At 51.9% G+C, this 23,479-nt stretch overlaps 1 protein-coding gene across 14 annotated transcripts in view; it reads left to right on the top strand.

The window, feature by feature from the left end:
• MYH14 (myosin heavy chain 14) overlaps nucleotides 1-23,479 on the top strand; it is a 101,047-nt gene that overhangs the window by 67,056 nt on the left and 10,512 nt on the right. For all 14 annotated transcript variants that reach the window (XM_035286550.3, XM_035286552.3, XM_035286551.3 and 11 more), the window contains 12 exons: nucleotides 2,893-3,105; nucleotides 3,657-3,801; nucleotides 5,129-5,335; nucleotides 7,214-7,318; nucleotides 7,408-7,560; nucleotides 8,630-8,878; nucleotides 12,180-12,392; nucleotides 15,078-15,290; nucleotides 16,890-17,051; nucleotides 18,855-18,983; nucleotides 19,769-19,857; nucleotides 20,092-20,215. In XM_035286550.3, coding sequence (XP_035142441.2) covers nucleotides 2,893-3,105; nucleotides 3,657-3,801; nucleotides 5,129-5,335; nucleotides 7,214-7,318; nucleotides 7,408-7,560; nucleotides 8,630-8,878; nucleotides 12,180-12,392; nucleotides 15,078-15,290; nucleotides 16,890-17,051; nucleotides 18,855-18,983; nucleotides 19,769-19,857; nucleotides 20,092-20,215 — 2,002 coding nt within the window. The remainder of the gene's footprint in view (nucleotides 1-2,892; nucleotides 3,106-3,656; nucleotides 3,802-5,128; nucleotides 5,336-7,213; nucleotides 7,319-7,407; nucleotides 7,561-8,629; nucleotides 8,879-12,179; nucleotides 12,393-15,077; nucleotides 15,291-16,889; nucleotides 17,052-18,854; nucleotides 18,984-19,768; nucleotides 19,858-20,091; nucleotides 20,216-23,479) is intronic.

Genomic DNA, 23,479 nt, shown 5'->3' on the forward strand with positions numbered 1-23,479 from the left:
TTCTATTTCTCCCTCTCCCCCTGCTTGGTCTCCCCACACCAAACAGCCCAGAATCAGCCGAGATTTGACAAGTGACCCGGCTATGTTGGGAATCTTGATAATGAAACTTACACTCGTTCACAGTGATTGAGCTCCTGCTCCAGGCCAGATATGGTGCTTAGTATCCCGCATGCTTTTATGCACTGTGCTTCATGCGATCTCAGACGCCCTTGATTACAAGTACCGCTCCCTTTCAGAGATGTTAACATGTGAAAAACTGCATCTTAGAGTTGATGGAACATGGTGTGTGTGTGTGTGTGTGTGTGTGTGTGTGTGTAAGAACACACACCTTTTTTTTTTTTTTTTTGAAACAGAGTCCTGCTTTGTTGTCCAGGCTGGCGTGCAATGGTGCGACTACAACCTCTACCTCCCTGGTTCAAGCGATTCTCGTGCCTCAGCCTCCCGCGTAGCTGGAATCACAGGACCCCGCCAGCATGCCCAGCTAATTTTTGTATTTTTAGTAGAGACGCGGTTTCACCCTGGCTGGTCTCAAACTCCTGACCTCAGGTGATCCACTCGCCTCGGCCTCCCAAAGTGCTTGGATTATAGGCATGAGCCACCGTGCCCGGCCATAAACACACATCTTCAAGTCTGACTTCTGGGTTCAAATCCTGGCTTCCCCTCTTTCTGGTCATGTGACCTCCCCCAGGTGAGGGGGGAGCCTAGCCTCAGTGTTTTAATCTATACGATGGGGGAATTAGAGACACTGCTCCTAGGGTTAGTGTGAGGGTTACAGAAGTGCCCCTTGGACACGTGGCATGTGAAGTGCTCCGTGGACACGTGGCATGCGAAGTGCTCCGTGGACACGTGGCATGCGAAGTGCTCCGTGGACACGTGGCATGCTCGAAGCCCTCAGTCAATGCTGGATGTTTCTGTTGCTACTTTTATTACTCTTGTTAATTTTTTTCTTTTTTACTGAGGTGAAATTCACATAGAAGTAATCATTTTTTAAATGTACCATTCAGTGGATTTTACACGCTGACAATGCTGTGTAACCATCATCTCTAGGTCTAGAACATTTTCTTGTTTTTTTTTAGATGGAGTCTTGCTCTGTCTCCCAGGGCGGAATGCAGTGGTGTGATCTTGGCTTACTACATCCTCCGCCTCCGGGTTCAAGCGATTCTCCCTCCTCAGACTCCTGAGTAGCTGGGGCTACAGGTGCCCACCACCACGCCTGGCTAATTTTTGTATTTTTAGTAGAGACGGGGGTTTTGCTTTTTTGGCCAGGCTGGTCTCGAACTCCTGACCTCAAGTGATCTGCCCACCTCAGCCTCCCAAAGTGCTGGGATTACTGGCATGAGCCACTGCGCCCGCCTCTAGAACATTTTTATCACCCCAGAAGGAAACCCTGTGCATATTAAGCAGTCGTGACCAGGCACAGGGACTCATCCCGTATGTAATCCAGCATTCTGAGAGGAAGAGGCAGGAGGGTTGCCTGAACCCAGGAAATCAAGACCAGCCTGGGCAATATAGTGAGACCCTGACTCTACAAAAAATTAAAAAACTTAGCCAGGCATGGTGGCATGTGCCTGTAGTCCCTGCTACTTAGAGGGCTGAGGTTGGAGGATCATTTGAAACTGGGAAGTCGAGGCTGCAGTGAGCTATGATCATGCCACTGCACTCTGGTCTAGGTGACAGAACGAGATCCTGTCTCAAAGAAAAAAAAAAGGCAGCCTCTCCCCATCCCTCCTTCTCCCAAACCCGGCAGCCTCTGATCCGCTTTCTACCTATAGAGTTTGCCTGTTCTAGATATTTCATACAACATGTGGCCTTTTGCGCTTCCGTTATTTTTACCACCATCTCCCCAGCAACCCTGGTGAGGGGAGTGTTCATTGCCATGTCCTCCCACAGACCAGGACCCTGCCCTTCAGAAAGGTTAAGTCCCTTTCAGGGGCCCAGGAGAGGATGCGAAGCCAGGCCTGTGTGGCTCCCTGAGCCATTAACCCCCAGGTCCCAGCCGCTGTCCCTGGATCCAGCTTCTCTTTGCAATGATACCACATGAAGGGACAGGAAGCCACATCCCAGTCAGGGTTATAAGGAGGGACTCCAGGCCAACCCAGCCACTCATGGGCCGGATGACCTCGGCAAGTGCTTTCTCCATGCTGGGCCTCAGTTTCCTCATTTGGCAGGAGCGTTAAATGAGGTGATACATGTAAAGGACTGGCATGTGGCAGCAACTTACCAAGTGTCTCCGACAACTCTTGTGGGTGTCATTCCCACTTTACAGCTAAGAAAACTGAGGCTCGAAATGAGTCAGGCTGGGTGAAGTGGCTCACTCCTGTAATCCCAGCACTTTGGGAGGCCGAAGCGGGTGGATCACCTGAGGTCAGGAGTTTAAGACCAGCCTGACCAACATGATGAAACCCCGTCTGTACTAAAAATACAAAAATTAACCAGGCGTGGTGGCACGTGCCTGCAATCCCAGCTACTCAGTAGGCTGAGGCAGGAGAATTGCCTGAACCTGGGAGGTGGAGGTTGCAGTGAGCTGAGATCGTGCCACTGAACTGCATCCTGGGTGACAGAGCGAGACGCCATCTCAAAAAAGGAAAAAAGATGAGCGAGGCTCCGTGGCCTGCACCTGTGGTCCCAGCTGTGACGGGAGGATCACTTGAGCCCAGGAGCTTGAGGCTGCAGAGCCGTGACTACACCACTGCACTCCAGCCTGGGCAAGAGAGTAACACCCTGCCTCGAAAAAATTAAGTTAGTACTGGAGTCAAGTGCCCGATGGCAGGATAGGATTCGAACCTGGGACTGGCCAACCCTAAAGCCCACATCCAACCCCTCTGTCCCCGGAAATCCTCGCCACGCCCTTACCTGCCCCTGTACCAACTCCACGGTTCTTGTCACCCCCAGGGCAGAAGATGAGGGTGGGGCCCGGGCCCAGCTGCTAAAATCTCTGCGTGAGGTGCAGGCAGCCCTGGCCGAGGCCCAGGAGGACCTGGAGGCCGAGCGCGTGGCCAGGACCAAGGCAGAGAAGCAGCGCCGGGACCTGGGCGAGGAGCTGGAGGCGCTGCGGGGTGAGCTGGAGGACACGCTGGACTCCACCAACGCACAGCAGGAGCTCCGGTGAGGCCTGGTGGGAGGCTGCTGTCTCAGCCTGGGATGTGCAGGGCGGGGGCAGGAGTTAGGTGCAGCGTCTCTTTCTATACAGAAGCTTAATCATGGAACAGTTGTTCATGAACCACCAGCTCTAGGTCTGGCCTGGGTCAAGCTGAGGACAGAGATGGGTCAGACCCAAGTGTTATTCTTGGGAACTTCTAGTCTCAGGGGAGGCAGATTCAAGCAAAGACAGTCTCAATCCAGAACAAGGGGTGCTTTCATGGAGTAACACGGGGCATTGTGGGTGATAAATGAAGACCCCTAAACCAAGTCTATGGGAGGTCCAGGAAGACTTTCCTGAGGAAGGGGCTTTTGGATAAGGGTTTTGAAGGGTGAATAGGAGTTTACCCTTAAAGCCACACTCCTTCCACAGCGTCACCACCCAGATCTCTTGCGGAGTGTAGTGTGAGGCCCTCAGTTTTTAAGGAAACATGAAAAGGAGGCACAACCGGCTCTCCCAAAGCCCCTGCCTTCCTGTGCTCTAAAATTCTCTTCCCCTCTCCCTTCCCCCAATAAAGGTCCAAGAGGGAACAGGAGGTGACGGAGCTGAAGAAGGCTCTGGAAGAGGAGACTCGCATCCACGAGGCGGCGGTGCAGGAACTGAGGCAGCGCCACGGCCAGGCCCTGGGGGAGCTGGCAGAACAGCTGGAGCAGGCCCGGAGGGTGGGTTGGGGCAAGGGGACAGGGCAGGGAGGCCCCAGGGAGGGCACCGCAGGACGTGGGATTGGCAGAGCTACTGCTGGCTGATTCTAGGCCGGCTCATCTCCCTGGGTTTCTTTCCTCACACATTCACGTCCATCTTTCATTCAGAAAGCCTTAACGCAGGGCGGACTCCTCCAGGAGCTGTGCTGGGGACTCAGCCACGAGCCCAGCAAGCAGCACTGCCTTCCCTTACGGTGCTTTCCTTCTGGTGGGAGAGCCAGAGAGTAAACCGTATAAACACCTTTAGTCTATATCGGGGTGATAAGTGCTATGGGGCCGCATGAACAGGAAATGGGGGATCAGAATTCTAAGAGGGGTGAGATTTTCAGTAGAGAGGCCATGGAGGTATTCTGTGAGAAGGTGACGTCGGGGTGAAACCCTGAGGGAGAAGCCGGCTGTGGTGCTCACGCCTGTAATCCCAGCACTTTGGGAGGCTGAGGCGGGCGATCACCTGAGGTCGGGATTTCGAGACCAGCCTGACCAACATGGTGAAACCTCGTCTCTACTAAAAATACAAAATTAGCTGGGCATGGTGGCACCTGCCTGTAATCCCAGCCACTGGGGAGGCTGAGGCAGGAGAATCGCTTAAACCCAGGAGGTGGAGGTTGCGGTGAGCCGAGATCACGCCACTGCACTCCAGCCTGGGCAACAAGAGTGAAACTCCGTCTGAAAAAAAAAAAAAAATACAAAAATGAACCGAGCGTGGTGGCACACTCCTGTAGTCCCAGCTACTCAGGATAATCACTTGAATCCAAGAAGCAGAGATTGCAGTGAGCAGAGGTTGTACCACTGCCCTCCAGCCTGGGCAACAGAGTGAGACTGTCTCAGAAAACAAAACAAACAAAGCAACCAACCTGGGCCAGGCACAGTGGCTCATGCGTATAATCCCAGCACTTTGGGAGGCCAAGGAGGTGCCCAAAGGTCAGGAGTTCGAGACCAGCCTGGCCAACAAGGCAAAACCTCGTTTCTACTAAAAATAGAAAAAAATTAGCCGGGCATGGTACAGGTGCCTGTAATTCCGGCTTCTTGGAAGGCTGAGGCAGGAGAATCACTTGAATCCAGGAGGTAGAGGTTGCAGTGAGCAGACATTGTACTCCAGCCTGGGCAGGAAGAGCGAGACACTGCCTCAAAAAAAAAAAGAGGGAGTGAGGGGTGAGCCATCTGGGCATCGGGAGAAGTGTGTTCCAGGCAGAGGGAACAGCCCATGCAAAGGCCCTGAGCGGGGAGTGTGCCTGGCCTGGTCCTGGAAAGGCCTCGTAGACCTTTGCTCATCTCCTTTCCACACCAGGGCAAAGGTGCATGGGAGAAGACCCGGCTGGCCCTGGAGGCCGAGGTGTCCGAGCTGCGGGCGGAACTGAGCAGCCTGCAGACTGCGCGTCAGGAGGGTGAGCAGCGGAGGCGCCGCCTGGAGTCACAGCTGCAGGAGGTGCAGGGCCGGGCTGGTGACGGGGAGAGGGCACGAGCAGAGACTGCTGAGAAGCTGCAGCGAGCCCAGGTGAGTGGGATGGCCAGGGCGGGGGTTTCTGCTGTGTGACCTTGGTGACATGCCTGCCCTCTCTGGGCTTCTGATTGGTCCATATCAAGCCTGTTATCTCGTTTGGGTCTTCCAACATAATCATGTGCGAGATGGCACGGTGCCTCACTCTGTAATTCTAGCACTTTGGGAGGCTGCTTCACCCCAGGAGTTCGAGACCAGCCTGGGCAATGTAGTGAGACCCCATCTTTAGAAAAAATGTCAAAATTAGCCAGGTATGTTGGTGTGTAGTCCCAGCTCCTCAGGGCACTGAGGCAGGAGGATCCCTTGAACCTGGGAGGAGGTCAAGCCTACAACGAGCTATGATTGTGCCACTGCACTCCAGCCTGGGCAGCAAAGTGAGATCCTATCTCAAAATAATAATAATAATAATAATACCCAGCACTTTGGGAGGCCGAGGCGGTTGGATTATTTGAGGTCTAGAGTTCAAGACCAGCCTGGCCAACATGGAGAAACACTATTTCTACTAAAAACAAACAAACAAACAAACAAACAAAAAAAGCAAAATTAGCTGGGCGTGGTGGCGCATGCCTGTAATCCCAGCTAGTCAGGAGGCTGAGGCAGGAGAATCACTTGAACCCAAGAGGCGGAGGTTGCGGTGAGCCGAGATCGCACCATTGCACTCCAGCCTGGGCAACAAGAGCGAAATTCAGTCTCAAATAATAATAATAGTGGTTCGCTCATTTAAGGTGTACAATTGGGTGGATTTTAGCATAGGCACAAAGCTGCGCAGCCATCACCATAATCTAATTCTGGACCATTTTCATCATCCCAAAAAGAAACCCTATACCCTTTAGCTGTCGCCCCCGACTCCTCCCCACCCCACCCCGGGAACCACTGATCTCCTTTCTGTCTCTACGGATTTCCCATTCTGGAGATCTTGTGTAAGTGGAATCCTACTGTATGTGGGTGCCCTTTGTGGCTGCCTTCTTTTACTTAACATATGGTTTCCAGTTCGTCTGTGTTACAGCTCGTGGCATCATTCCTTTTTATTTTTTAATGTTTAAAACACTGCTGGGTGCAGTGGCTCACACCTGTAATCCCAGCACTTTGGGAGGCCGAGGTGGGTGGATCAACTGAGGTCAGGAGTTCAAGACCAGCCTGACCAACATGGAGAACCCCTGTCTTTACTAAATATACAAAATTACCTAGGCGTGATGGCACATGGCTGTAATCCCAGCTACTCGGGAGGCTGAGGCAGGAGAATGGTTTGAACCCAGGAGGCGGAAGTTACAGTGAGCCAAGATCGCTCCATTGCACTCCAGCCTAGACAACAAGAGTGAAACTTTGTCTCAAAAAAAAAAAAAAACAAAAACCCACAATGCAATAGATCCACATACCTTTCTATTGCTGAATAATGTCCATTGTACGGATATTCCACATTTGTTTATCCATTAATTTATTGATGAACATTGGGGCTGTTCCTGCCTCTTGGTGATTATAAAAACAAAAACCCACAATGCAATAGATCCACATACCTTTCTATTGCTGAATAATGTCCATTGTACGGATATTCCACATTTGTTTATCCATTAATTTATTGATGAACATTGGGGCTGTTCCTGCCTCTTGGTGATTATAAGTCATGCTGCTGTGAACATTCCCGTCCGAGTTTCTGCATAGACCTAGCCTTCATTTCTCTTGGGCCTACACCTAGGAGTGGAATTGTTAAGTCACGTGGAAACCCTGTGTCTCAGCATCCGAGGAGCTGCCAGACTGTTTTCAACGGCAGCTGCACCATTTTGCGTTCCTGCCAGTGTGGTAGGGATTTGAGGCAGATGGGGTCGCTGGGTGGAAGCCGAGATTGGAGGACTTCATTCTCCTCTCCCTACCCTGCAGGCTGAACTGGAGAATGTGTCTGGGGCGCTGAACGAGGCTGAGTCCAAAGCCATCCGGCTTAGCAAGGAGCTGAGCAGCATGGACGCCCAGCTGCATGATGCCCAGGTGACCCTGCCTGCCCTTCGGCTCCACCGTCACCCTCCCCTCCTTGTCCTCTGGACCACACTTGACATCGCCACCTCCTCCATTTACAGGAGCTGCTGCAGGAGGAGACCAGGGCGAAATTGGCCTTGGGGTCCCGGGTGCGAGCCATGGAGGCTGAGGCAGCTGGGCTTCGGGAGCAGCTGGAGGAGGAGGCAGCCGCCAGGGAGCGGGCGGGCCGTGAGCTGCAGACCGCCCAGGCCCAGGTGAGCAGCCCTACGCAAGACCCTCAGGGCGGCACAGCACCCCCCCCAACTGCTCCTCCTGGGTTCCCCAGCTCAGGGGCGGCCACACTGCCCACCTTCTCACAGGCCCGGCCGTGGATGCCTTTCTCATCTCTGAGTCCCTCTCACCCCGCCACAGCCTGTGCCCAGCCCTGGCCCTCCTGCCCCCGATTCTCAGCCTCATCCCTTGCCCCAGCTCCAGCTCAGCCCCGGCTCAGGTGCCGTTCTGCCCCTGCCCCTCGCCTGCTCACAGCTCTCCCATGCCTCCCCAGTACCCCGGACGAAGTCCATGCCTCAGTCCTGCCATCTCTGACCCCTCTGTCTTTGCTGTATTCATCTGTCTCTACTTTCCTGTTTCATTTGAAAAAACCCTGTTATTTTCCCAGACTTAGCATTAGGCTCCCCTGTGGGAAGTTTCCTGACCTCTCTTCTCTTTCTCCTCCATCCCAACTCCCGTCACCTTGGGCTGGGACTGTCTCTGCCCAGGAGTCTCCACACAAGACTAAGAGCCCCTTCAAACTAGAATCCCGTAAGACTTAGATTCAAGTCTGTGGCACAGCCCAATATAGAGCCTGATATATTGTAGGCTTTCAGAAATGCCTGTTGAATGAATGAGTGATGGTACATGCCTGGCAAACTCCTATGCATACTTCAAGACCCACCTCAAATGCTCCTCCTTCAGGAAGTCTCTCCTGAATGTTCTGAACAGATTCTGAGCTCTCCCTGTGGACTTCCATAGCTCCCATACTTCTATCTTAACCTCTATCACCCTGGCTGTGACACTGTGTCACCGCCAGCAGACAAGGGGTTCTCCAGGAAAGATTCCAGGTCTCATTTATCTCTGCGTCCTTGGAGGGAGTAATTTGAATCCCTTGGAAGAACTAGGGCTCATGGCAGTCACAACCTCATACCACTCAGAGGCAGAAGAGCCCAGCAGAGTGACCCCTTCTCCTCTTCAGGCCTCAGTCTCTTCATCCTGGAAATGGAGTGCCACCAGCTCACACCTGGGTCACTCACGGCCCTGACCACCAACCACCCTCTCTCTCCTCAGCTCTCGGAGTGGCGGCGGCGTCAGGAGGAGGAGGCAGGAGCACTGGAGGCGGGGGAGGAGGCACGGCGCCGGGCAGCCCGCGAGGCCGAGGCCCTGACCCAGCGCCTGGCAGAAAAGACAGAGACAGTGGATCGGCTGGAGCGGGGCCGCCGCCGGCTGCAGCAGGAGCTGGATGACGCCACCGTGGACCTGGAGCAGCAGCGGCAACTCGTGAGCACCCTGGAGAAGAAGCAGCGCAAGTTCGACCAGGTGGGCCCCTCAGTTCTCCCAGCTGGGGAACCAGCAAGTCCGTCTGTGCTTCCCGTGGTGGGTGTGAGGAACCGTAATCTGTGCTGTCACGGCTCCACTAGGCAGTTGTAGTGGACTGGGAAGCAGGACTCTTCTTCAGTTTGGGCCTCTGTAAAATAGGACATCTATCTGTCCTGATTCGTGCCTTTGTCACAGCGTAATTCCTCGTAGCACCCACTTTTACTTTTTTTTTTTTTGAGATAGAGTCTTGCTTTGTCACCCAGGCTGGAGTACAATAACGTGATCTCGGCTCACTGCAACCTCGGCCTCCCAGGTTCAAGCGATTCTCCTGCCTCAGCCTCCCAAGTAGCTGGAATTATAGGTGTGCACCACCACGCCCAGCTATTTTTTGTATTTTTAGTAGAGATGGGGTTTCTCCATGTTGGTCAGGCTGGTCTTGAACTCTTGACCTTGTGATTCACCCGCCTCGGCCTCCCAAAGTGCTGGGATTACAGGCATGAGCCACCGCGCCTGGCTGACACTTTTACTTTCAAAGCTCCTCTAGTTTTTGGATGATGAAATATACAAATATCTTCAGTACCCAGAGATTGCTTATGAGAATTAAATGAAATAACTCATCTCACTTCTCCTGCTCAGTCACTGGGTAACTCAGGCAAGTTGCTTTTTCCATCTCAGCTTCAGTTCACCCATGTAGAAACGGAACAATACCAAGCATCTGGCAGTCTGTGGATGAAATAAAAGTCACAAAACCTTAGAGAGTTAAGATCAGGCAATCATGAGGGTTCAAATCCCAACTCGGCCTCTCTGGCTGTGTGGCTTAGGCAAATTGCTCAATCTCCCTATGCCTCATTTTATTCATTTAGAAAACAGTGCGAGGCTGGGCATGGTGACTCATGCCTGTAATCCCAGAACTTTGGGAGGCTGAGGCAGGAGGATCACTTGAGGTCAGGAATTTGAGAGCAGCCCGGCCAACATGGTGAAACCCCTTCTATACTGAAAAATACAAAAATTAGCTGGGTGTTGTGGTGCAGGCCTGTAATCCCAGCTTACTTGGGAGGCAGAGGCATGAGAATCACTTGAACCCAGGAGGCAGAGGTTGCAGTGAGCCAAGACCGCACCACTGCACTCTAGCCTGGTGACAGAGAGAGACCCTATCTCAAAAAAAAAAAAAAAGAAAAAGAAAAAAAATGCAGTGTGGGCATGTCATTTTGCCTTCAGTTTGGAGGATATTTTCACTGGATATAGAATTCGAGGTCAACAGTTTCATTTCTTCAGCACTTTAAAGATGTGATTCCACCATCTCTGGCCTCCATTGTTTCAGATGGAAAGTCAGCCGTCACTTAAATTGTTGTTTCCCTGTAGGTGGTGCGATATGTCTTTCGAGCTGCCTTACGATTTCTCTCTTTATGTTTGGTTTTTAGCAGTGTGAATGTGATATGCCCAGCTGTGGTGTTTTGTATTTATCCTGCTTTAGATTCTCTGTACTTCCTGTAGCTATGGATTGATGTTTTTTGATCAAATGTGGAAAATTTCAGCCATTATTTCTTCAAATAGTCTTATCTCCCACTCTGTCTTTCCCCTTCTTCTTGGACTCCAAATACATAAAATTTGATTATAATCCTGTTCCCCAGGTCATTGAGGCTTTATTAATTTTTTGCATCTTCTAGAATTTTATATAAATTATTTTCACATAAATCCCCTTTGGGGATGGGCTTATCTTACTAAAAATATATCTATTTTTTGAGACAGAGTCTCACTGTCACCAAGGCTGAAGTGTAGTGGCATGATCTCAGCTCACTGCAACCTCTACCTCCTGGGTTCAAGTGATTCTTGTGCCTCAGCCTTCTGAGTAACTGGGATTACAGATGTGCATCACTATGCCTGGCTAATTTTTGTGTTTTAGATGAGGTTTCACCATGTTGGCCAGGCTGGTCTCAAACTCCTGACCTCAGGTGATTTGCCTGCCTCAGCCTCCCAGAGTGCTGGGATAACAAGCATGAGCCACTGCGCTGGCCTTTTCTTATTTGAACTTGTTTTGCCTCTTCTGGTTTCTTTGCATTTCTGTATGTATTTTAGAATCAGTTTGTGAATTTCTACCCCAAAACAAAAGCCTTCTGGGTTGAATCTATACATCGATTTGGGAAGAATTGACATCGTAACAATTTTGAGTTTTCTCGCTGAGGAACATGGTATATATGTCCATTGAAATACCTCAGAAATGTTTTTTAGCTGTCAGTGCACATCTTTCACATCTCTTGCCAGATGTATTTCTAAGTATTTCATGGTTTGACAGCTATTTTAAGTGATGCTGCTTTCATTTCCATTTTTGATTGCTTGTATGTAGAAACACAACAGATTTTTTATATTGATCTTATATCCTGCAATCTTGGCTAAACTTATTAGTGCTAATAGAGTTTTTATGTATTTCATTGAATTTTCTACATAGATGATCATTTTTTTTTTCTGTGAACAAAGGCAGTTTTACTTCTTTTTTTACTCTTTTCTTTACCCTTCTAGGACTCCAAATGCATTTATATATGACTGCTTGGTACTTTTTTCAGGTTGTTAAATTTTCATTAATTTTTGTTCCAATCTTCTTTCTTTCTTTGCTCTGTTTGGATAATTTCTGTTGACCTGTTTTCAAGTTTACTGATTCTTCTGTTATGTCCAGTCTGCTACTAATTTCATCCAATGACTTTTTAATTTCAGATATTTCAATTTTCGGTTCTGGCATTTCTATATGGTTCTGTTTTACAGTTTCAAATCCCTCCTGAAATAACTCTACCCCTTCATCCATTATATCCATCTCATTCTGAAACTTACCATGAAGTCCTTGTGTGTGCATTCTAATATGTAGGTCATCTGTGGGTCTGTTTGTATGGACTGATTTTTCTTTTAACTGTGAATCCTGTTCTGTTTTCTTCTTTGCATGTCTTATAAATTTGTTTGCCAATTACTGTGTCTTAAAAAACAGTAAAGGTTGAAGTTAATTAAAAAAATATATATATACATATACATGTATATATGTCTTTCTGCTGTCACTCTTAAGAGGAAGAAATACCCTTTCTTCTGTTGAGAATGTAGAGTTAGGGACTGATCAGTTTGATCCATTCAAGAGTTGAGCTGGTTTGGGACATGGTTGCAACTTTCATCCCTCTACCTCCTTCTTGTGTGTCTGCCTTTGTCTGTCTCTCTTTCTCTCTCTCTTTCTCTGTTCCTGGCTGTTCCCTCTTCCCCCTTCCCTTGTACACTCCTTTCAGCTAATCTATTTCCCCCCATCCCATCTCCCTCAAACTGGAAGCTTCTGGCAGAGGAGAAGGCAGCTGTCCTTCGAGCAGTGGAGGAACGTGAGCGGGCTGAGGCAGAGGGCCGGGAGCGTGAGGCTCGGGCCCTGTCACTGACGCGGGCACTGGAGGAGGAGCAGGAGGCACGTGAGGAGCTGGAGCGGCAGAACCGGGCCCTGCGGGCTGAGCTGGAGGCACTGCTGAGCAGCAAGGATGACGTCGGCAAGAGCGTGAGCAGGGGCCCCACTCCCTGAGACACGCTGGGTGAGGGGAGACACCTACATGCACATATGCTTTCACACATAGAACAGGAAAACAAGCAGCCATCAGAGTCATATGTTCATGCACAAAGAGTGCAAGAGGGCCGGGCATGGTGGCTCACCCCTGTAATCCCAGCACTTTGGGAGGCCATGGTCGGTGGATCACTTGAGGTCAGTAGTTCAAGACTAACCTGGCCAACATGGTGAAACCCCATCTCTACTAAAAATACAAAACTTACCCAGGTATGGTGGCATGTGGCTGTAATCCCAGCTACTTGGGAGGCCAAGACAGGAGAATTGCTTGAATCCAGGAGGCAAAGGTTGCAGTGAGCCGAGATCATTCCACTGCACTCCAGTTTGGATGACAGAGTGAGACTCTGTCTCAAATTAAAAAAGAGAACGAGAGGAGGATTGCTTACCAAACATTTGCATTCATAGACACACACACAGTGTGAGGAGAATCTCCCACCAAGTACATGTGCTCATGCACGTGCATAGAAGGTAAGGAGAGCCATTTATCAGAGACAGGTTCTTCACATAGACATTCACAGAACGTGAGGAGAATCTTCCATTCAGCATGTGTGCTCACACACAGAACACGAGCTACTCACAAAGCACACATGCTCACATTTGTGTATATGGGATGTGAGAAGAATCTTCTATTTGTTTTTGTTTGTTTTTGAGATAGGGTATTTTTCTGTTGCCCAGGCTGGAGGGCAGTGGTGTAATCATGGCACATTGCAACCTCCGTCTCCTGGGCTCCAGCAATCCTCCTGCCTCAGTCTCCTGAGCAGCAGTGACTACAGGTGCATGCAACCACACCTGGTTGTTTTTTAAATTTTTTGTGGAGATGGGGTCTTGCTGTATTGCCCAGGCTGGTCTTGAACTCCTAGGCTCAAGCAGTCCTCCCACCTCAGCTTTCCAAAGCGTCAGGATAACAGCCATGAGCCATTGCATCTCGCCGAGAATTTTTCATTAAATACACATATTCACGTGCCTATGTACACATAGTGCATGAGAAAATACTCACTACACGTATGTGTGAATGCTCAGAGAAAGAACATGGAGAGAATTTACTAGAAAATACAGCCTGATAACCACTCTCCAGACACGAGTATGTGCACGCCTACATACATAATACACACACAGTGTGAGGATGCCCACTTTGCCTGCCAGCATCCCCACTGAGAACACACAGACTCTCCCACCAAGCCTCTGTCATCTCTCAACTCATATATCCCTCCAGGACCTGTAGGGTGGCACCCCAAGGCTGCTCCAAGGCTCCGCTCACCCAGCAAGTGTCCCAGCCTTCTGAATGGTCAGAATGTTCCCCACACCCTCCACTCCGTCCTTCCTTCGTTCATCCTCCCAAATACATTTATGGATCACGCCCAGGGACACAGGCCGCCCTCACTGATGATGGGAGGCACTGGCAGAATTCGTTGAGCTCCTGAATAGATGCCCTCTCGACATCCTTATTTCTTTATTTTCCCAGCAATATGCTTCTAGGAGTGCAATGGATGAGGGCTTTATCTTCTCCACACACTTATACGTTGATCTGATTTTGCTTTTAGCCAGTCCTGGAGAGAATCCCCCTCCCCCGACACAGACCTGGCCTGCGGTCCTACGGATACTGGAGCTAAAACCCGGTTCATACTTGAGCCATTAAAGTCTGTCCCTTGGGAAAAATGTCAAGTTATTTGTAGTGACTCCAAAGGCCCTTGTGGGAAACAGGATGTTGATGGGAGAAAGTTCTATCCCTTCAAGTAAACAAAATAAATTGGCACGTGCCAAATATAAAGGGAGGCTAGAGGGCCCATTCCAGGTACTGAAAGGAGATACTGTCAGCGGTCAGAATTTTAATGACCATCATGTGGGCAGTGGTGATCCACAGACATAGGCCCTGCTCTGTGGAACTCACAGTCCAGTGAGGGAGGCAGGTGTTGCACAAAAAGCCATCTAAGCAAATGTCAGATGACCACTGTGACTAGAGCTGGGTATGAGAGGGGGCACAGTGCCAGGAGCATGGGTAGCAGAGAGGCTCTGATGGATCCAGAGAGGCTTCCCTGAGGAAGTGATGGTTAAGTAGGAGAGGAGCTAAGGGGGAGTCTGAAAATTTATAAGCCCAGCCGTATTTTCACAGCATTTGGGGTTTTAATTCACACCTCCCTGAAAGATCTGGGACCCTCCCAAACTGAAAAACCAATAGAAGTATAGAAGTAGATAGTGGGTTGGTGGCACCCTGAGGAGTCTGGCAGACACCAGCACTGATGACCCTAGAGCTACCTGCCTTCACACAGAATTCCCGAAGATGAATTCCCAGTGAGTGAGCTCGCAATGCAAAATCACAAAACTCAGAGGGAATAATCCACCATGAGTAAGAGTCAGCTGACCTAACAGATGCTTGTATTGGACTCTCAAGAGCTTCAGATAATAGAATTATTAAGCCTTAGTTATGCATGAAATACATTTGGGGATGACGCTGAATTAGACACCCAAGGGGAAGGCCCTCAGTAGAATGAACAAACTAGGATGGGCACACTGACTTGCCGCCCCCCTCCGTCTGCCATCAGAACTTCCCTGCTCTACCTAGGCTCCTAACCTCCCCCGTCTCAGTGACCCAGGTGCCCAGCACCCACTCTCCCTCCCCACCAGGTGCATGAGCTGGAATGTGCCTGCCGGGTAGCAGAACAGGCAGCCAACGATCTGCGAGCACAGGTGACAGAACTGGAAGATGAGCTGACGGCAGCCGAGGATGCCAAGCTTCGTCTGGAGGTGACTGTGCAGGCTCTCAAGACTCAGCACGAGCGTGACCTGCAGGGCCGTGATGAGGCTGGTGAAGAGAGGCGGAGGCAGCTGGCCAAGCAGGTATTGTCATGCAGAAGGCCACAGGGTGCCGGTCCAGCTGGGGTATGCCGTGGTGTGTTCAGGCAGCAAGGGGTCTCCCTGGCCCACCCACCTCTCAGTGTCCCTCTTCCACCCTCCCTCCACTCAGTGTGCCCCCACCCTCCCTCCACTCAGTGTCCCCCCACCCTCCCGCTATCAGCGTCCCCCCACCGTCCTGCCATCAGCATCCCCTACCCTCCCGCCACTCAGCGTCCCCCCACCCTCCCGCCACTCAGCGTCCCCCGATCCTCCCGCCACTGTGTCCCCCGATCCTCCCGCCACTCAGCGTCCCCCTACCCTCCCGCCACTCAGCGTCCCCCACCCTCCCGCCACTCAGCTTCCCCCCACCCTCCTGCCATTCAGCTTCCCCCCCCCGCCACTCAGCATCTTCCTACCTTCCCGCCACTCAGCGTCTCCCCACCCTCCCTCCACTCAGTGTCCCCCCGCCCTCCCTCCACTCAGCATCCCCCTTCCCTCCACTCAGTGTCCCCCCACCCTCCCTCCACTCAGCGTCCCCCCCACCCTCCCTCCACTCAGTGTCTCCCCCATCCACCACACTCAGTATTTCTACCTGGCAGCCAACCATCTTCCTCCCACAAAACCATCTTCCTATCCAACTTGTTAGCCTGCCATGACCCATTAACCCACACACATATCCCATTGGCCTGTTGTTTTACCCAATCATACATCTTCCATCCACCAAACCATTCATCCATCCCTCTGCCACCCCATCTATTCAACCATGCCAATCACCCACATACAGCCGCTCCCCCAACCAACACCGATACTCAACCAACGCTGTGTCCAACTACTGCTCCATCCACCCAGTTACCCTCTTCCGACCCCCCTCCTCTCCCCAGCCCAACCCCTCCCCTATTTACCCAACCCCGCCCCTCAGTACCCCCTGTGGACTCCTGCACTCGGTCGCTGCCTCGCTGACTGTTCATCCACCCTCCCTCCATCCACATCCCTCCCCAGTCCAGTCAGTCATTGCTCCTCGCTTCCCTGTGTTTCTTCACCCTCCCTCCCTGCGCTGTTCATTCTTTACTGGTTCAATCCAGGAACTTCCCATGTCTTCCCTCTACTAGGTGGTGAGGGCAGGGGCAGCTCTGGGTGTCAGAAAGACCCCTCTGGAGCCACGTGGACAACAGGCTTGGGGTGGGGGTGCTAGAAGCTGGGGAGGCAGGGAAGAGGGGTGAACAGGTGAGAGAAGGCCAGAGGTCTTTGCGGGTTTCTGCCTCTAGTAGCCCCTTTGACTTAGATATGGCTGAATGTCCAAGACGTGGCCCTGGGGGCACTGGGAACCATGGGAGGGGTATGAGCAGGGTCAGCTCCGGAGATGTGTTCAAATGCGCTGGTGGGGAGAGATGAGAAGCTAGAAAGGAGGCCTAGGTGAGATGGGGGCAGGACTGAGCTGAGGCAGGGGGATAGAGAGGGGACCACGCCGGGAGAGTCAGGGGGTGCGAGAAACGGGGCTCGCGGCCTGGGCAGGGGCTCCGGGGTAGACATCCACGTCCCTCGCACACAGAGGGAGCCCGGGTTTCCTGTCCCTGACCCAGTCCCTCCCGACTTCCTCTCCAGCTGAGAGACGCGGAGGTGGAGCGGGATGAGGAGCGGAAGCAGCGCACTCTGGCCATGGCTGCCCGGAAGAAGCTGGAGGGAGAGCTGGAGGAGCTGAAGGCTCAGTTGGTCTCCGCCGGGCAGGGCAAGGAGGAGGCGGTAAAGCAGCTTCGAAAGATGCAGGTAAGGGCAGGTATGAGCCGTGCCAGGGAGGGGAGGCCTTGGTGTCTTCAAGCCGCAGCCATCACTCCAGGGGCTGAGGCCAGCTCAGACCCCTCCCTGTCAACCCACAGGCAGCATCCACGTGGGTCAGTGCCCGTATGAACATCCGTGCCCCAGAGGCTGGTTTCCTTCTTCTTTTATATTTCCTGTATTTAAAATGCTGCGTTTTTAAATCAAATATTCTTTTGTTTGTTTTGTTCAGTTGTTTTTTGTTTTTTTTGAGACCGAGTCTCACTCTGTCAACCAAGCTGGAGTGCAGTGACAAGATCTCAGCTTGCTGCAACCTCCGCCTCTTGGGTTCAAGCAATTCTCCTGCCTCAGCCTCCCTAGTAGCTGGTATTACAGGTGCGCATCACCACACCCAGCTAATTTTTGTTTTTTATTTTTATGTTTTTGAGACAGAGTCTCACTCTGTCACCAGGCTGGAGTGTAATGGCATGATCTCGGCTCACTGCAACCTCCGACTCCCTGCCTCAGCCTCCGGAGTAGCTGGGATTACTGGCATGTGCCACCATGCCCAGCTAAGTTTTACGTTTTTAGTAGAGATGGGGTTTCACCATGTTGCCCAGGATGGTCTCAATCTCCTGACCTCGTGATCTGCCCATCTCGGCCTCTCAAAGTGCTGGGATTACAGGTGTGAGCCACCATGCCCCGCCAATTTTTGTATTTTTAGTAGAGCTGGGGTTTCGCCATGCTGGCCAGGCTAGTCTCAAAACCCTGGCCTCAAGTGATCCACCTGCCTCTGTGGTTTTGTTTTTGAAGTGAAAATACCATATGCTGTTTTGGCCAGGTGTGGTGGCTCACGCCTGTAATCCCAGCACTTTGAGAGGTCAAGGTGGGCAGATCACCTGAGGTCAGGAGTTCAAGACCAGCCTGGCCGACATGGTGAAACCCCGTCTCTACTAAAAATACAAAAATTAGCCAGGCGTGGTGGCAGGCACGTGTAATCCCAGCTACTCAGGAGGCTGAGGCAGGAGAATCACTTGAACCCAGGAGGCAGAGGTTGCAGTGAGTTGAGATCCCCCCACTGCACTCCAGCCTGGGTGACAGAGCGAGATTCTGTCTCAAAAAAAAAAAAGATAAATAACGGCCGGGCGCGGTGGCTCACGCATGTAATCCCAGCATCTTGGGAGGCTGAGGCGGGTGGATCACGAGGTCAAGAGATCGAGACCATCCTGGTCAACATGGCGAAACCCCGTCTCTACTAAAAATACAAAAAATTAGCTGGGCATGGTGGCGCATGCCTGTAATCCCAGCTACTCAGGAGGCTGAGGCAGGAGAACTGCCTGAGCCCAGGAGGCAGAGGTTGCAGTGAGCCAAGATCGCGCCATTGCACTCCAGCCTGGGTAACAAGAGCGAAACTCCGTCTCAAATAAAATAAATAAAAATAGAAATAAAATAAACAGGAGGTAAACTGAGGTTCAGAGAGGAGCAGTGGCTGGCTCACCGTTACACAGCAAGGATATGGCCAAGTTGTAATTCAAACCCAGGTCTATCTAACTTGAAGCCAGGCTCCACCAGGCTTCCAGCTGCCTTCTAGGCTCAGCCAGGTCAACCTCCTCCCTTGAGGACCAGAGAGGGGAGGCTGGCCCAAGGTCACACAGCAAGCGGCTTTATACACAGGAGACCCGGTCTGCAGGGTTGGGAGAACTCCCTGCTTGCTCATGGGAGCTAAGGAGCCCCCACTGCTTTGCCAAGGGGTTGGAAGGGTTCCCTGTGCTGTGTGGCCAGGCTGAGCCCATCTACCTTTTCTGTTCCACCCAGGCCCAGATGAAGGAACTATGGCGGGAGGTGGAGGAGTCACGCAGCTCCCGGGAAGAGATCTTTGCCCAGAATCGGGAAAGTGACAAGCGCCTCAAGGGGCTGGAGGCTGAGGTGCTGCGGCTGCAGGAGGTGAGGCTGGGGTACCCTGGGGTAGGCTGGGTTATGGGACAGGAAGCTGGGTGGTGGGCAGGGTTAACCTCAGGGCCCTGGGGTGTGAGGCTGTGGAGGTCTAACTACAAGGTCCCTGAATGTGAGGCTGGGGAGATGGGCAGGGCTAACCACAGTGTCCTTGGGTGTGAGGCTGGAGAGGTGGGTGGGGCTAACCAGAGGGCCCCTGGGAGGTGGGTGGGGCTTACCATGTGGCCTCCAATCCCGGACTAAGGGCAGAGATTATGTCCTGGGGCACTAGGGAGCCATGGAAAGATCCAGAACACAGGATGGGAAGGGTCAGCTCTGTAGCAGTTGAACTGGAGTGGGGAGACTGGAGGCACGAAGCCTGGTAGGGTGGAGGGGAGAGAGAGCCCTGAGCCAGGGCCAAGGGGATGCAGAGGATGGAGAAAGCAGTCAGAGGGCAGGAGGGAGGAGACCGTGGTGAGGGGGGCAGAGGAGGGGAGGAGAACACTGGGGTCTGGCCTAGTGACTGGAGGACCCTGGAGGAGAGGCAGGTTTGAGCGGAGAATCTGTGCAGTAAAAGGTGGAGAGGGTGAGGGTCTTGGGGGTTGGCATATGTCAGGGGCTCAGGAGACAGATTTAGGAGACATCTGTAGATTGAAGCTCATTCCAGAGTTACCCAGGGACAGCATGAGAAAAAAGCCGAGACCTGGGGTGTGATGGACAGGGAACGGGTGAGACCCACGCCCAGATTGCTTCTCCTCACCCCTCCCGGCCGCCCCTCTCTCTCTCTGCCATCGCAGGAACTAGCCGCCTCAGACCGTGCTCGGCGGCAGGCCCAGCAGGACCGGGATGAGATGGCAGATGAGGTGGCCAATGGCAACCTTAGCAAGTAAGTGGCCCAAGGGCTTGGAGGTGGAGGTGCTGTATCTGCAAGAGGTGAAGCTGGGCTAGGCTAGAGCTGGCTGGGCTCTGGGACAATTTGGTGAGCGGGGCTAACTTGGGGGCCCCTGGGGTGTGAGGCTGGGGAGGTGGGGGGGGGCAAGCACAGGGCCTTGTAGTGTGAGACAAGGCACCCACCTCTGGCATGCCGTTCTCTCATCCCCACCCCTTCCCATCTCCCTAGGGCAGCCATTCTGGAGGAGAAGCGTCAGCTGGAGGGGCGCCTGGGGCAGTTGGAGGAAGAGCTGGAGGAGGAGCAGAGTAACTCCGAGCTGCTCAATGACCGCTACCGCAAGCTGCTCCTGCAGGTGAGCATGGCTTGACCACGCCCACCAGCCTCAGTCCCACTCACCTGGGACCATAACCTTCAGTCCTCTTATTCAGCAAATGTAGAAAGGGAATGTTTGAGTTGGGTTTGAAGGTTGAACAGGGTGGAGAGGCCTGACGCATTGATTCACTTGTATTTCTGAGGAGTTTCTCCAGGGCTGGATCCAAAGATGAATTGTGTAGGGTCACTGTCCTATGAAGGTCCCTGGAGGAAACAGACATGGGACTATGCTGGCACATTATAGAGCAGCACGTGTGATCATGGAAGTCTCCTGAGCGCAGTAGAGAGAGATAAATGACTTTCTGCAGGAGCCATAAGAAAACATTTGGAAAAAGAGATATTTTGGCTGGAGTTTTGAGGCATAGAGTTCAGCAGAGGGAGAAAAGCATGCTTTCATTTGTGTATTTATTTACAAATATTTTCTGAGGATTCTGAAGGTCCACATCCTATTCCGGGATATGCTGGGGATCCGGAGCTGGGTAGTACCGAGTCTCTGCCCTCTAACACATCTTAGTCTAATGGAGGAAACAGAGCAGCCCAGTACAGAGTCACAAGTGAAAATGGAGGAAGCCCAGACACTGTGGGAAGCTAGAAGGGACCACCCGCCTAGCCTGGAGGATAGAGGCCATCAGAGAAGGCTTCCTGGTGGAGGTGATGCCTTAAGAGATCTTAAAGGAAGTGTAAGGAGTTTGCCAAGAAGACAACAGAGGGATGGGGCTTCCAAGGACAGGCCAATGTCTGCGTTCTTCATTGATTTTTTTGTAATTTTTTTATTTTTGAGGCAGTCTCACTCTGTTGCCCAGGCCGGAGTGCAGTGGTGTGATCTCGGCTCACTGCAACCTCTGACTCCCAGGTTCAAGTGACTCTCCTGCCTCAGCCTCCCGAGTAGCTGAGACTACAGGTGTGTGCCACCATGCCCGGCTAATTTTTGTATTTTTAGTAGAGACGGGGTTTCACCTTGTTGGTCAGGATGGTCTCGAACTCCCAACCTCAAGTGATCTGCCCACCTAGGCCTCTCAAAGTGCTGTGATTACAGGCATGAGCCACCATGCCCGCCAGTAGTTTTTTATTTTTAGTTTCCATGGGTACATAGGTGTATATATTTATGGGGCATGTGAGATGTTTACTTCATTGATGTTTAAAGTCATGTCTTGAGGCCTCTCCTGGGTCATACCCTGGCATAGCTGGAGACTCAGAGAAGGGTGAAGACCCTAGCCCTTCAGGAAAGCCCAGGCCAGTGGAGAGACAGTCACATTCTAGGATGTGGCAGCCCCCGTCTCACTCAGAATAAAATCTTACTCAAGGTCCCACACAGTCTGGTCCCGGCTACCTGAGACCTCCCAGTCCTCCCACCCTAGCTCGCTGCTCTCGCCGCAGCAGCTTCCTCACCTTTCCTGGACTCTGCCAAGTGTGTTCCTACCTTACAGCCTTTGCCCTTGCTGTCTCCTCTTCCTGGAAAGCTCCGGCCACCTGCGTAAGACAGCTGCCTCCCTCCCGTAGATCCCTTCCTCTCTCTCTGGGTTAACTGCCTTTGCATCACTGACGAATATCAGAGATTATGTCATGCGTTTGCTTGCTCGTCTATCGTCTGTCTCCTGAACAGACTGTGAGCACCTAGAGAACAAGATTGTTGTGTCTTAGTTTTGTTCCCTGCTATGTCCCCAGTGCTTGAAACGGTGCTGGGTACACAATAATGCTGGTGTCCATTATAAATCAAATGAATGGGCCAACACGTGCTCTAGAGCAGGGAGTAGTTTATATAGGATCTAGTCTCTCTGACCACCCAAAAGGCCTAGAAACGGCCGACCCAGTAGCAATGAGTATCCCGATGTCCACGTTATGATCTGGAAATGCTGTTTCCCTCTAAAAGAAATGGGCTGGCCAGGCACAGTGGCTCACACCTGTAATCCCAGTTCTGCTGGAGGCTGAGGTGGGAGGATTACTTGAGCCCAGAAGTTTGAGACCAGCCTGAGCAACATAGTAAGAACTTATCTCTACAGAAAATAAAATTAGCCGGGTGTGACAGCACGTGCCTGTGGCCCCAGCTACTCTGAGGGCTGAGGTAGGAGGATTGCCTGGGCCCGGGAGGCAGAGGCTGCAGTGAGCTGAGATCACACCACTCCACTCCAGCCTGGGCAACAGAGTGAGACCCTGTCTCAAAAAAAAAAAAAAAAAGAAAAGAAAGAAAGAAAAGAAAAGAAATTCCTCTTGTTCGTGCCTCTCCCCAGCTTCTGGTGGTTGCTGGCAGTCCCTGGTGTTTCTTCACCTGTAGATGCATCATTGCAATCTCTGCCTCCAACTTTATAAGGCCTTTTCCAATCTTTGTGTCTGTATCTCATCTCTCTTTTTTTTTTTTTTTGAGACTGAGTAGGCTGGAGTGGAATGGCTGGATCTCAACTCACTGCAACCTCCACCTCTGGGTTCAAGTGATTCTCCTGCCTCAACCTCCTGAGTAGCTGGGGTTACCGCCACCACATCTGGCTAATTTTTAAAATGTTTTTAGTAAAGACAAGGTTTCACCATGTTCATCAGGGTGGTCTCAAACTTGTGACCTCAGGTAATCTGTGCGCCTCGGCCTCCCAAAGTGCTGAGATTACAGGCGTGAGCCACCGTGCCTGGGCCTCATCTCCTCTTGAAAGGACACCAGCCTTATCAGAGTTGGGACCCACCCTGACCCAGTGCAACCTCACGTTAATCAATTACAACTACAAAGATCGTATTTCCAACGAAGGTCACATTCCGAGATTCTGGGTGGACATGGATTTTGCATGGGAGTCTGTTCACTCTAGTGCAGACACCCTTGGATGATGCTTACGGTGCCATTTTTCTTCTGCTCTCACGCCACAACACTCATGAACACAGAACAAGATGTTGGTGACCAAATGTAGGGAGTGGGGTTCTCCCCATCAGCAGGTGAGCAGTTGGATCTGCTGCAGATGCCAGCAGCGTGTCCTCCAGTTCACCTCCAACAGCATCTACCTGGGGCAGTGTCAGACCCCACAGACTGAGGACTGTCTCCCCGCCGACCCCAGGCAGCAGTCCGAAGTCCAGGCCACCAGAATGTCTCGTCTTGTCTTTTTTTGAGATGAGGTCTTGCTCTGTGACAGCCCAGGCTGGAGTTCTGGTGAACTCCAGAGTTCACTTGAACCTCTGGCTCCCAGGTTCAAGTGATTCTCCTGCCTCAGCCTCCCAAGTAGCTGGGATTGCAGCTGTGTGTCACCATACCCAGCTAATTTTTTTTGGA

The sequence above is a fragment of the Callithrix jacchus genome, chromosome 22 (genome assembly GCF_049354715.1).
Source record: "Callithrix jacchus isolate 240 chromosome 22, calJac240_pri, whole genome shotgun sequence".
Classification (NCBI taxonomy): domain Eukaryota; kingdom Metazoa; phylum Chordata; class Mammalia; order Primates; family Cebidae; genus Callithrix; species Callithrix jacchus.